At 41.3% G+C, this 14419-nt stretch overlaps 1 protein-coding gene across 1 annotated transcript in view; it reads right to left on the bottom strand.

Annotated features, from left to right (window-relative positions):
- The window catches only part of LOC127928911 (PHD finger protein 21B-like), a 39758-nt gene that overhangs the window by 12377 nt on the left and 12962 nt on the right, over positions 1-14419 (bottom strand). The window contains exons 3-5 of the mRNA XM_052516500.1: positions 12012-12066; positions 6944-6966; positions 4014-4172 (exon numbers count right to left, since the gene is read on the bottom strand). Coding sequence (XP_052372460.1) covers positions 4014-4172; positions 6944-6966; positions 12012-12066 — 237 coding nt within the window. The remainder of the gene's footprint in view (positions 1-4013; positions 4173-6943; positions 6967-12011; positions 12067-14419) is intronic.

Genomic DNA, 14419 nt, shown 5'->3' with positions numbered 1-14419 from the left:
CAGTAGTGTTGTTATAGTCAGATGTCATTCAGTAGTGTTGTTATAGTCAGTAGATGTCATTCAGTAGTGTTGTTATAGTCAGATATCATTCAGTAGTGTTGTTATAGTCAGATGTCATTCAGTAGTGTTGTTATAGTCAGAAGTCATTCAGTAGTGTTGTTATAGTCAGATGTCATTCAGTAGTGTTGTTATAGTAGATGTCATTCAGTAGTGTTGTTATAGTCAGTAGATGTCATTCAGTAGTGTTGTTATAGTCAGATGTCATTCAGTAGTGTTGTTATAGTCAGATGTCATTCAGTAGTGTTGTTATAGTCAGATGTCATTCAGTAGTGTTGTTATAGTCAGATGTCATTCAGTAGTGTTGTTATAGTCAGATGTCATTCAGTAGTGTTGTTATAGTCAGATGTCATTCAGTAGTGTTGTTATAGTCAGATGTCATTCAGTAGTGTTGTTATAGTCAGATGTCATTCAGTAGTGTTGTTATAGTCAGTAGATGTCATTCAGTAGTGTTGTTATAGTCAGTAGATGTCATTCAGTAGTGTTGTTATAGTCAGATGTCATTCAGTAGTGTTGTTATAGTCAGATGTCATTCAGTAGTGTTGTTATAGTCAGTAGATGTCATTCAGTAGTGTTGTTATAGTCAGATGTCATTCAGTAGTGTTGTTATAGTCAGATGTCATTCAGTAGTGTTGTTATAGTCAGATGTCATTCAGTAGTGTTGTTATAGTCAGATGTCATTCAGTAGTGTTGTTATAGTCAGTAGATGTCATTCAGTAGTGTTGTTATAGTCAGATGTCATTCAGTAGTGTTGTTATAGTCAGATGTCATTCAGTAGTGTTGTTGTAGTCAGATGTCATTCAGTAGTGTTGTTATAGTCAGATGTCATTCAGTAGTGTTGTTATAGTCAGATGTCATTCAGTAGTGTTGTTATAGTCAGATGTCATTCAGTAGTGTTGTTATAGTCAGATGTCATTCAGTAGTGTTGTTATAGTCAGATGTCATTCAGTAGTGTTGTTATAGTCAGATGTCATTCAGTAGTGTTGTTATAGTCAGATGTCATTCAGTAGTGTTGTTATAGTCAGATGTCATTCAGTAGTGTTGTTATAGTCAGATGTCATTCAGTAGTGTTGTTATAGTCAGTAGATGTCATTCAGTAGTGTTGTTATAGTCAGTAGATGTCATTCAGTAGTGTTGTTATAGTCAGTAGATGTCATTCAGTAGTGTTGTTATAGTCAGATGTCATTCAGTAGTGTTGTTATAGTCAGTAGATGTCATTCAGTAGTGTTGTTATAGTCAGATGTCATTCAGTAGTGTTGTTATAGTCAGATGTCATTCAGTAGTGTTGTTATAGTCAGATGTCATTCAGTAGTGTTGTTATAGTCAGATGTCATTCAGTAGTGTTGTTATAGTCAGTAGATGTCATTCAGTAGTGTTGTTATAGTCAGATGTCATTCAGTAGTGTTGTTATAGTCAGATGTCATTCAGTAGTGTTGTTGTAGTCAGATGTCATTCAGTAGTGTTGTTATAGTCAGATGTCATTCAGTAGTGTTGTTATAGTCAGATGTCATTCAGTAGTGTTGTTATAGTCAGATGTCATTCAGTAGTGTTGTTATAGTCATTCAGTAGTGTTGTTATAGTCAGATGTCATTCAGTAGTGTTGTTATAGTCAGATGTCATTCAGTAGTGTTGTTATAGTCAGTAGATGTCATTCAGTAGTGTTGTTATAGTCAGATGTCATTCAGTAGTGTTGTTATAGTCAGATGTCATTCAGTAGTGTTGTTATAGTCAGATGTCATTCAGTAGTGTTGTTATAGTCAGTAGATGTCATTCAGTAGTGTTGTTATAGTCAGATGTCATTCAGTAGTGTTGTTATAGTCAGATGTCATTCAGTAGTGTTGTTATAGTCAGATGTCATTCAGTAGTGTTGTTATAGTCAGATGTCATTCAGTAGTGTTGTTATAGTCAGATGTCATTCAGTAGTGTTGTTATAGTCAGTAGATGTCATTCAGTAGTGTTGTTATAGTCAGTAGTGTTGTTATGTCATGTCAGTAGTGTTGTTATAGTCAGATGTCATTCAGTAGTGTTGTTATAGTCAGATGTCATTCAGTAGTGTTGTTATAGTCAGATGTCATTCAGTAGTGTTGTTATAGTCAGATGTCATTCAGTAGTGTTGTTATAGTCAGATGTCATTCAGTAGTGTTGTTATAGTCAGATGTCATTCAGAGTGTCATTCAGTAGTGTTGTTATAGTCAGTATGTCATTCAGTAGTGTTGTTATAGTCAGATGTCATTCAGTAGTGTTGTTATAGTCAGTAGATGTCATTCAGTAGTGTTGTTATAGTCAGATGTCATTCAGTAGTGTTGTTATAGTCAGATGTCATTCAGTAGTGTTGTTATAGTCAGATGTCATTCAGTAGTGTTGTTATAGTCAGATGTCATTCAGTAGTGTTGTTATAGTCAGATGTCATTCAGTAGTGTTGTTATAGTCAGATGTCATTCAGTAGTGTTGTTATAGTCAGATGTCATTCAGTAGTGTTGTTATAGTCAGATGTCATTCAGTAGTGTTGTTATAGTCAGATGTCATTCAGTAGTGTTGTTATAGTCAGATGTCATTCAGTAGTGTTGTTATAGTCAGATGTCATTCAGTAGTGTTGTTAAAGTCAGATGTCATTCAGTAGTGTTGTTATAGTCAGATGTCAGTAGTGTTGTTATAGTCAGATGTCAGTAGTGTTGTTATAGTCAGATGTCATTCAGTAGTGTTGTTATAGTCAGATGTCATTCAGTCATAGTCAGATGTCATTCAGTAGTTTGTTATAGTCAGATGTCATTCAGTAGTGTTGTTATAGTCAGATGTCATTCAGTAGTGTTGTTATAGTCAGATGTCATTCAGTAGTGTTGTTATAGTCAGTAGATGTCATTCAGTAGTGTTGTTATAGTCAGATGTCATTCAGTAGTGTTGTTATAGTCAGATGTCATTCAGTAGTGTTGTTATAGTCAGTAGATGTCATTCAGTAGTGTTGTTATAGTCAGTAGATGTCATTCAGTAGTGTTGTTATAGTCAGATGTCATTCAGTAGTGTTGTTATAGTCAGTAGATGTCATTCAGTAGTGTTGTTATAGTCAGTAGATGTCATTCAGTAGTGTTGTTATAGTCAGATGTCATTCAGTAGTGTTGTTATAGTCAGTAGATGTCATTCAGTAGTGTTGTTATAGTCAGATGTCATTCAGTAGTGTTGTTATAGTCAGATGTCATTCAGTAGTGTTGTTATAGTCAGATGTCATTCAGTAGTGTTGTTATAGTCAGATGTCATTCAGTAGTGTTGTTATAGTCAGATGTCATTCAGTAGTGTTGTTATAGTCAGATGTCATTCAGTAGTGTTGTTATAGTCAGATATTCCCAGTGTTGTTATAGTCAGATGTCATTCAGTAGTGTTGTTATAGTCAGATGTCATTCAGTAGTGTTGTTATAGTCAGATGTCATTCAGTAGTGTTGTTATAGTCAGATGTCATTCAGTAGTGTTGTTATAGTCAGATGTCATTCAGTAGTGTTGTTATAGTCAGATGTCATTCAGTAGTGTTGTTATAGTCAGTAGATGTCATTCAGTAGTGTTGTTATAGTCAGATGTCATTCGGTAGTGTTGTTAAAGTCAGATGTCATTCAGTAGTGTTGTTATAGTCAGTAGATGTCATTCAGTAGTGCTGTTATAGTCAGTAGATGTCATTCAGTAGTGTTGTTATAGTCAGATGTCATTCAGTAGTGTTGTTATAGTCAGATGTCATTCAGTAGTGTTGTTATAGTCAGATGTCATTCAGTAGTGTTGTTATAGTCAGTAGATGTCATTCAGTAGTGTTGTTATAGTCAGTAGATGTCATTCAGTAGTGTTGTTATAGTCAGATGTCATTCAGTAGTGTTGTTATAGTCAGATGTCATTCAGTAGTGTTGTTATAGTCTTAAAATGTCGCTGTAGCATTACAAAGTATCCATTCTACCCCAACCAGATCTCTATCCTCCCACCTTCTTCTGACACTTTGTGCAAACCCAGACCCCCCGGGGCGGTGTTTTGAGAGGTGGGTGCAGGCAGTCAGGGTGGTAGGCTCTGGGGCAGTTGTGGCACAGCTGCAGCTCTCCGTCCCCCTTACACACAGAGCAGTGGTCGTCGTGCTCCAGCTCTTCCTGTCGGACAGACACACAGTCAGATGGTTCAGGACGTACGGCTGTTAGGGCTTCTCTTCCACCTGCCCTTCAAATATCACAGTAATGACACGTCTAAACAACACACACTTTTATGGGTGGGCGGGGCTTTTGACTGTAGATCCACTGTAAAGTACTGAATGATTGATTGATCCAGTGAAACACTGAATATCTCTCTGATTACATCGCCCTCTAACAGTTCGTCACATCGTCCCCCATCTCTCAGATTATCTGTCAAATGACTGTTGGAAAAACTACAACACCACTATCTACAGTATACCACACTACAACACCACTATCTACAGTATACAACACTACAACACCACTATCTACAGTATACCACATCACTATCTACAGTATACAACACCACTATCTACAGTATACAACACTACAACACCACTATCTACAGTATACAACACTACAACACCACTATCTACAGTATACCACACCACTATCTACAATATACAACACCACTATCTACAGTATACAACACTACAACACCACTATCTACAGTATACAACACCACAACACCACTATCTACAGTATACCACACTATAACACCACTATCTACAGTATACCACACTACAACACTACTATCTACAGTATACCACACTACAACACCACTATCTACAGTATACAACACTACAACACCACTATCTACAGTATACCACACTACAACACCACTATCTACAGTATACACCACCACTATCTACACTATACAACACTACAACACCACTATCTACAGTATACAACACTACAACACCACTATCTACAGGATACAACACTACAACACCACTATCTACAGTAAACAACACTACAACACCACTATCTACAGTACATAACACCACTATCTACAGTATACAACACCACTATCTACAGTATACAACACTACAACACCACTATCTACAGTATACAACACTACAACACCACTATCTACAGTATACAACACTACAACACCACTATCTACAGTATACAACACCACTATCTACAGTATACCACACTACAACACCACTATCTACAGTATACAACACTACAACACCACTATCTACAGTATACAACACCACTATCTACAGTATACAACACTACAACACCACTATCTACAGTATACAACACTACAACACCACTATCTACAGTATACAACACCACTATCTACAGTATACCACACTACAACACCACTATCTACAGTATACAACACTACAACACCACTATCTACAGTATACCACACTACAACACCACTATCTACAGTATACAACACCACAACACCACTATCTACAGTATACAACACCACAACACCACTATCTACAGTATACAACACTACAACACCACTATCTACACACTACAACACCACTATCTACAGTATACAACACCACTATCTACAGTATACAACACTACAACACCACTATCTACAGTATACCACACTACAACACCACTATCTACAGTATACAACACCACAACACCACTATCTACAGTATACAACACTACAACACCACTATCTACAGTATACAACACTACAACACCACTATCTACAGTATACAACACTACAACACCACTATCTACAGTATACAACACTACAACACCACTATCTACAGTATACAACACCACTATCTACAGTATACAACACTACAACACCACTATCTACAGTATACAACACCACTATCTACAGTATACAACACTACAACACCACTATCTACAGTATACAACACTACAACACCACTATCTACAGTATACAACACTACAACACCACTATCTACAGTATACAACACTACAACACCACTATCTACAGTATACAACACCACTATCTACAGTATACAACACTACAACACCACTATCTACAGTATACAACACCACTATCTACAGTATACAACACTACAGCACCACTATCTACATTATACAACACTACAACACCACTATCTACAGTATACAACACTACAACACCACTATCTACAGTATACAACACTACAACACCACTATCTACATTATACAACACTACAACACCACTATCTACAGTATACAACACTACAACACCACTATCTACAGTATACCACACTACAACACCACTATCTACAGTATACAACACTACAACACCACTATCTACAGTATACAACACTACAACACCACTATCTACAGTATACCACACTACAACACCACTATCTACAGTATACCACACTACAACACCACTATCTACAGTATACAACACTACAACACCACTATCTACAGTATACAACACTACAACACCACTATCTACAGTATACAACACTACAACACCACTATCTACAGTATACAACACTACAACACCACTATCTACAGTACATAACACCACTATCTACAGTATACAACACCACTATCTACAGTATACAACACCACTATCTACAGTATACAACACTACAACACCACTATCTACAGTATACAACACTACAACACCACTATCTACAGTATACAACACCACTATCTACAGTATACCACACTACAACACCACTATCTACAGTATACAACACCACAACACCACTATCTACAGTATACAACACCACTATCTACAGTATACAACACCACTATCTACAGTATACAACACCACTATCTACAGTATACAACACCACTATCTACAGTATACAACACCCCTATCTACAGTATACAACACCACTATCTACAGTATACAACACCACTATCTACAGTACATAACACCACTATCTACAGTATACACCACTATAACTACTACGTCAGACACATCGTAGCTGTAATCATGCTCCGGTACATACCTTCCATCTGTAGTCCCCAGTGGCTAGCGTGCGTAACACAGGAAGCAGATAACAGGTTAGTAGCTGACAACAGGTGAAGACAATGGGGGTTGAGCAGCAGTTTGGGCCGGAGAGGGGAAGGGGTGCAGGAACAGGGTTTTAGACCCGGGAAACATTAAGCAACAGACCGGCAACATCTCTGTTCTGGGGAACGCAGCTCATATCGACACAGACATGCTCTAGTCTAGTAGGATACAGTGTAATTACAGTCCATGCTCTAGTCTAGTAGGATACAGGGTAATTACAGTCCATGCTCTAGTCTAGTAGGGTACAGTGTAATTACAGTCCATGCTCTAGTCTAGTAGGGTACAGTGTAATTACAGTCCATGCTCTAGTGTAGTAGGGTACAGTGTAATTACAGTCCATGCTCTAGTCTAGTAGCATACAGTGTAATTACAGTCCATGTTCTAGTCTAGTAGGATACAGTGTAATTACAGTCCATGCTCTAGTCTAGTAGGATACACTGTAATTACAGTCCATGCTCTAGTCTAGTAGGATACACTGTAATCCTTCTCACCCCCCTTAAAAGATTTAGATGCACTATTGTAAAGTGGCTGTTCCACTGGATGTCATAAGGTGAATGCACCAATTTGTAAGTCGCTCTGGATAAGAGCGTCTGCTAAATGACTTAAATGTAAATGTAATTACAGTCCATGCTCTAGTCTAGTAGGGTACAGTGTAATTACAGTCCATGCTCTAGTCTAGTGGGATACACTGTAATTACAGTCCATGCTCTAGTCTAGTAGGATACAGTGTAATTACAGTCCATGCTCTAGTCTAGTAGGATATAGTGTAATTACAGTCCATGCTCTAGTCTAGTAGGGTACAGTGTAATTACAGTCCATGCTCTAGTCTAGTAGGATACAGTGTAATTACAGTCCATGCTCTAGTCTAGTAGGATACACTGTAATCCTTCTCAACCCCCCCCCCCCTTAAAAGATTTAGATGCACTATTGTAAAGTGGCTGTTCCACTGGATGTCATAAGGTGAATGCACCAATTTGTAAGTCGCTCTGGATAAGAGCGTCTGCTAAATGACTTAAATGTAAATGTAAATGTAATTACAGTCCATGCTCTAGTCTAGTAGGGTACAGTGTAATTACAGTCCATGCTCTAGTCTAGTGGGATACACTGTAATTACAGTCCATGCTCTAGTCTAGTAGGATACACTGTAATTACAGTCCATGCTCTAGTCTAGTGGGATACACTGTAATTACAGTCCATGCTCTAGTCTAGTAGCATACAGTGTGATTACAGTCCATGCTCTAGTCTAGTAGGATACAGTGTAATTACAGTCCATGCTCTAGTCTAGTAGGATACAGTGTAATTACAGTCCATGCTCTAGTCTAGTAGGGTACAGTGTAATTACAGTCCATGCTCTAGTCTAGTAGGATACAGTGTAATTACAGTCCATGCTCTAGTCTAGTAGGATACACTGTAATTACAGTCCATGCTCTAGTCTAGTAGGGTACAGTGTAATTACAGTCCATGCTCTAGTCTAGTAGGATACACTGTAATTACAGTCCATGCTCTAGTCTAGTAGGGTACAGTGTAATTACAGTCCATGCTCTAGTCTAGTAGGATACAGTGTAGTTACAGTCCATGCTCTAGTCTAGTAGGATACAGTGTAATTACAGTCCATGCTCTAGTCTAGTAGGGTACAGTGTAATTACAGTCCATGCTCTAGTCTAGTAGGATACAGTGTAATTACAGTCTACGCTCTAGTCTAGTAGGATACAGTGTAATTACAGTCCATGCTCTAGTCTAGTGGGATACACTGTAATTACAGTCCATGCTCTAGTCTAGTAGGATACAGTGTAATTACAGTCAAGCTCTGTGATCTGGACCTCTTTCTAAACAACCACAAAGTCCAGTTTTAATGTTTATAGATGTGTTTTACCAGTCCTGTCTAGTTGTGTTGAGGGGCTGGTATACATGTGTTTTACCAGTCCTGTCTAGTCGTGTTGAGGGGCTGGTATACATGTGTTTTACCAGTCCTGTCTAGTCGTGTTGAGGGGCTGGTATACATGTGTTTTACCAGTCCTGTCTAGTTGTGTTGAGGGGCTGGTATACATGTGTTTTACCAGTCCTGTCTAGTCGTGTTGAGGGGCTGGTATACATGTGTTTTACCAGTCCTGTCTAGTTGTGTTGATGGGTCAGTATAAATGTGTTTTACCAGTCCTGTCTAGTTGTGTTGAGGGGCTGGTATACATGTGTTTTACCAGTCCTGTCTAGTCGTGTTGATGGGTCAGTATACATGTGTTTTACCAGTCCTGTCTAGTCGTGTTGAGGGGCTGGTATACATGTGTTTTACCAGTCCTGTCTAGTCGTGTTGAGGGGCTGGTATACATGTGTTTTACCAGTCCTGTCTAGTTGTGTTGAGGGGCTGGTATAAATGTGTTTTACCAGTCCTGTCTAGTTGTGTTGATGGGCTGGTATACATGTGTTTTACCAGTCCTGTCTAGTCGTGTTGAGGGGCTGGTATACATGTGTTTTACCAGTCCTGTCTAGTTGTGTTGATGGGCTGGTATACATGTGTTTTACCAGTCCTGTCTAGTCGTGTTGATGGGCTGGTATACATGTGTATTACCAGTCCTGTCTAGTTGTGTTGAGGGGCTGGTATACATGTGTTTTACCAGTCCTGTCTAGTCGTGTTGATGGGCTGGTATACATGTGTATTACCAGTCCTGTCTAGTTGTGTTGAGGGGCTGGTATACATGTGTTTTACCAGTCCTGTCTAGTCGTGTTGAGGGGCTGGTATAAATGTGTTTTACCAGTCCTGTCTAGTTGTGTTGAGGGGCTGGTATACATGTGTTTTACCAGTCCTGTCTAGTTGTGTTGAGGGGCTGGTATAAATGTGTTTTACCAGTCCTGTCTAGTTGTGTTGAGGGGCTGGTATACATGTGTTTTACCAGTCCTGTCTAGTTGTGTTGAGGGGCTGGTATACATGTGTTTTACCAGTCCTGTCTCGTTGTGTTGAGGGGCTGGTATACATGTGTTTTACCAGTCCTGTCTAGTTGTGTTGAGGGGCTGGTATACATGTGTTTTACCAGTCCTGTCTAGTTGTGTTGATGGGCTGGTATACATGTGTTTTACCAGTCCTGTCTAGTTGTGTTGAGGGGCTGGTATACATGTGTTTTACCAGTCCTGTCTAGTCGTGTTGATGGGGTCAGTATAAATGTGTTTTACCAGTCCTGTCTAGTTGTGTTGAGGGGCTGGTATACATGTGTTTTACCAGTCCTGTCTAGTCGTGTTGAGGGGCTGGTATACCTGTGTTTTACCAGTCCTGTCTAGTTGTGTTGAGGGGCTGGTATACATGTGTTTTACCAGTCCTGTCTAGTTGTGTTGATGGGTCAGTATAAATGTGTTTTACCAGTCCTGTCTAGTTGTGTTGATGGGCTGGTATAAATGTGTTTTACCAGTCCTGTCTAGTTGTGTTGATGGGGTCAGTATAAATGTGTTTTACCAGTCCTGTCTAGTCGTGTTGAGGGGCTGGTATAGATGTGTTTTACCAGTCCTGTCTAGTTGTGTTAATGGGCTGGTATAAATGTGTTTTACCAGTCCTGTCTAGTCGTGTTGAGGGGCTGGTATACATGTGTTTTACCAGTCCTGTCTAGTCGTGTTGAGGGGCTGGTATACATGTGTTTTACCAGTCCTGTCTAGTTGTGTTGATGGGCTGGTATACATGTGTTTTACCAGTCCTGTCTAGTTGTGTTGAGGGGCTGGTATACATGTGTTTTACCAGTCCTGTCTAGTTGTGTTGATGGGGTCAGTATACATGTGTTTTACCAGTCCTGTCTAGTTGTGTTGATGGGCTGGTATACATGTGTTTTACCAGTCCTGTCTAGTTGTGTTGATGGGTCAGTATGAATGTGTTTTACCAGTCCTGTCTAGTTGTGTTGAGGGGCTGGTATACATGTGTTTTACCAGTCCTGTCTAGTTGTGTTGAGGGGCTGGTATACATGTGTTTTACCAGTCCTGTCTAGTTGTGTTGAGGGGCTGGTATACATGTGTTTTACCAGTCCTGTCTAGTTGTGTTAATGGGCTGGTATAAATGTGTTTTACCAGTCCTGTCTAGTCGTGTTGAGGGGCTGGTATACATGTGTTTTACCAGTCCTGTCTAGTTGTGTTGAGGGGCTGGTATAGATGTGTTTTACCAGTCCTGTCTAGTTGTGTTGAGGGGCTGGTATAAATGTGTTTTACCAGTCCTGTCTAGTTGTGTTGATGGGCTGGTATACATGTGTTTTACCAGTCCTGTCTAGTTGTGTTAATGGGCTGGTATAAATATGTTTTACCAGTCCTGTCTAGTTGTGTTGAGGGGCTGGTATACATGTGTTTTACCAGTCCTGTCTAGTTGTGTTGATGGGGTCAGTATAAATGTGTTTTACCAGTCCTGTCTAGTCGTGTTGATGGGCTGGTATACATGTGTTTTACCAGTCCTGTCTAGTTGTGTTGATGGGGTCAGTATACATGTGTTTTACCAGTCCTGTCTAGTTGTGTTGATGGGCTGGTATAGATGTGTTTTACCAGTCCTGTCTAGTTGTGTTGATGGGGTCAGTATACATGTGTTTTACCAGTCCTGTCTAGTTGTGTTGATGGGTCAGTATACATGTGTTTTACCAGTCCTGTCTAGTCGTGTTGATGGGCTGGTATACATGTGTTTTACCAGTCCTGTCTAGATGTGTTGATGGGTCAGTATAAATGTGTTTTACCAGTCCTGTCTAGTCGTGTTGAGGGGCTGGTATACATGTGTTTTACCAGTCCTGTCTAGTCGTGTTGAGGGGCTGGTATACATGTGTTTTACCAGTCCTGTCTAGTCGTGTTGAGGGGCTGGTATACATGTGTTTTACCAGTCCTGTCTAGTCGTGTTGAGGGGCTGGTATACATGTGTTTTACCAGTCCTGTCTAGTCGTGTTGAGGGGCTGGTATACATGTGTTTTACCAGTCCTGTCTAGTTGTGTTGAGGGGCTGGTATACATGTGTTTTACCAGTCCTGTCTAGTCGTGTTGAGGGGTTAGGGTTAGGGTTACCTCTCACTGACAGGAAGAGCGGGTCGTTCAGGTAATTTGATGCAAGGCGTTTACGCTGTAAAGTAGAAAGTGAGGAGAGAAACAGAGAAAATGTTTACTTCCTTCACCTCAGACACAACAGGAATTATAGCTCTGCTTATCGACCCTCAACAGCATTCACTGAATTCTCCCAAGTTTACACGGAAAGCACTTTAGTAGAAAGACTGCAGCACACGACTAAGGCCATCAGAGACTAAGGCCATCAGAGACTAAGGCCATCAAAGACTAAGGCCATCAGAGACTAAGGCCATCAGAGACTAAGGCCATCAGAGACTAAGGCCATCAGAGACTAAGGCCATCAGAGACTAAGGCCATCAGAGACTAAGGCCATCAAAGACTAAGGCCATCAGAGACTAAGGCCATCAGAGACTAAGGCCATCAGAGACTAAGGCCATCAGAGACTAAGGCCATCAGAGACTAAGGCCATCAGAGACTAAGGCCATCAGAGACTAAGGCCATCAGAGACTAAGGCCATCAAAGACTAAGGCCATCAGAGACTAAGGCCATCAAAGACTAAGGCCATCAGAGACTAAGGCCATCAGAGACTAAGGCCATCAGAGACTAAGGCCATCAGAGACTAAGGCCATCAGAGACTAAGGCCATCAGAGACTAAGGCCATCAGAGACTAAGGCCATCAGAGACTAAGGCCATCAGAGACTAAGGCCATCAGAGACTAAGGCCATCAGAGACTAAGGCCATCAGAGACTAAGGCCATCAGAGACTAAGGCCATCAAAGACTAAGGCCATCAGAGACTAAGGCCATCAGAGACTAAGGCCATCAAAGACTAAGGCCATCAGAGACTAAGGCCATCAGAGACTAAGGCCATCAGAGACTAAGGCCATCAGAGACTAAGGCCATCAGAGACTAAGGCCATCAGAGACTAAGGCCATCAGAGACTAAGGCCATCGGAGACTAAGCCATCGGAGACTAAGGCCATCGGAGACTAAGGCCATCGGAGACTAAGGCCATTGGAGACTAAGGCCATCGGAGACTAAGGCCATCGGAGACTAAGGCCATCGGAGACTAAGGCCATCGGAGACTAAGGCCATCGGAGACTAAGGCCATCGGAGACTAAGGCCATCAGAGACTAAGGCCATCAGAGACTAAGGCCATCAGAGACTAAGGCCATCAGAGACTAAGGCCATCAGAGACTAAGAACTGTCTAAACTGAACCAATCAGAGACTAAGGCCATCAGAGACTGAACCCATCAGAGACTAAGAACTGTCTAAACTGCCAATCAGAGACTAAGGCCATCAGAGACTAAGGCCATCAGGAGACTAAGGCCATCGGAGACTAAGGCCATCAGACTAAGGCCATCTAAGGCCATCGGAGACTAAGGCCATCGGAGACTAAGGCCATCAGAGACTAAGGCCATCGGAGACTAAGGCCATCAGACTAAGGCCACTAAGGCCATCAGAGACTGAACCCATCAGAGACTAAGGCCATCAGGGAGGCCACAGGGACTAAGGCCATCAGAGACTAAGGCCATCAGAGACTAAGGCCATCAGAGACTAAGGCCATCCAAGGCCATCAGAGACTAAGGCCATCAGAGACTAAGGCCATCAGAGACTAAGGCCATCAGAGACTAAGGCCATCAGAGACTGAACCCATCAGAGACTAAGGCCATCAGAGACTAAGGCCATCAGAGACTGAACCCATCAGAGACTAAGGCCATCGGAGACTAAGGCCATCAGAGGAGACTAAGGCCATCAGAGGAGACTAAGGCCATCAGAGACTAAGGCCATCAGAGACTAAGGCCATCAGAGACTGAACCCATCAGAGACTAAGGCCATCAGAGGAGACTAAGGCCATCAGAGACTAAGGCCATCAGAGACTAAGGCCATCAGAGACTAAGGCCATCAGAGACTAAGGCCATCAGAGGAGACTAAGGCCATCAGAGACTAAGGCCATCAGAGACTAAGGCCATCAGAGACTAAGGCCATCAGAGACTAAGGCCATCAGAGACTAAGGCCATCAGAGACTGAACCCATCAGAGACTAAGAACTGCCAACCAATCAGAGACTAAGGCCATCAGAGACTGAAGGACCATCTAAACTGAACCAATCAGAGACTAAGGCCATCAGAGACTAAGGCCATCAGAGACTAAGGCCATCAGAGACTAAGGCCATCGGAGACTAAGGCCATCGGAGACTAAGGCCATCAGAGACTAAGGCCATCAGAGACTAAGGCCATCGGAGACTAAGGCCATCAGAGACTAAGGCCATCAGAGACTGAACCCATCAGAGACTAAGGCCATCAGAGACTGAACCCAAGAGACCATCAGAGACTAAGGCCATCAGAGACTAAGGCCATCAGAGACTAAGGCCATCAGAGACTAAGGCCATCAGAGACTGAACCCATCAAGGC

Source organism: Oncorhynchus keta, unplaced genomic scaffold, assembly GCF_023373465.1.
Source record: "Oncorhynchus keta strain PuntledgeMale-10-30-2019 unplaced genomic scaffold, Oket_V2 Un_scaffold_4875_pilon_pilon, whole genome shotgun sequence".
Classification (NCBI taxonomy): Eukaryota; Metazoa; Chordata; class Actinopteri; order Salmoniformes; family Salmonidae; genus Oncorhynchus; species Oncorhynchus keta.
The sequence above is the reverse complement of the archived record's forward strand: the minus strand, read 5'-3'. Positions and strand labels throughout refer to the sequence as shown.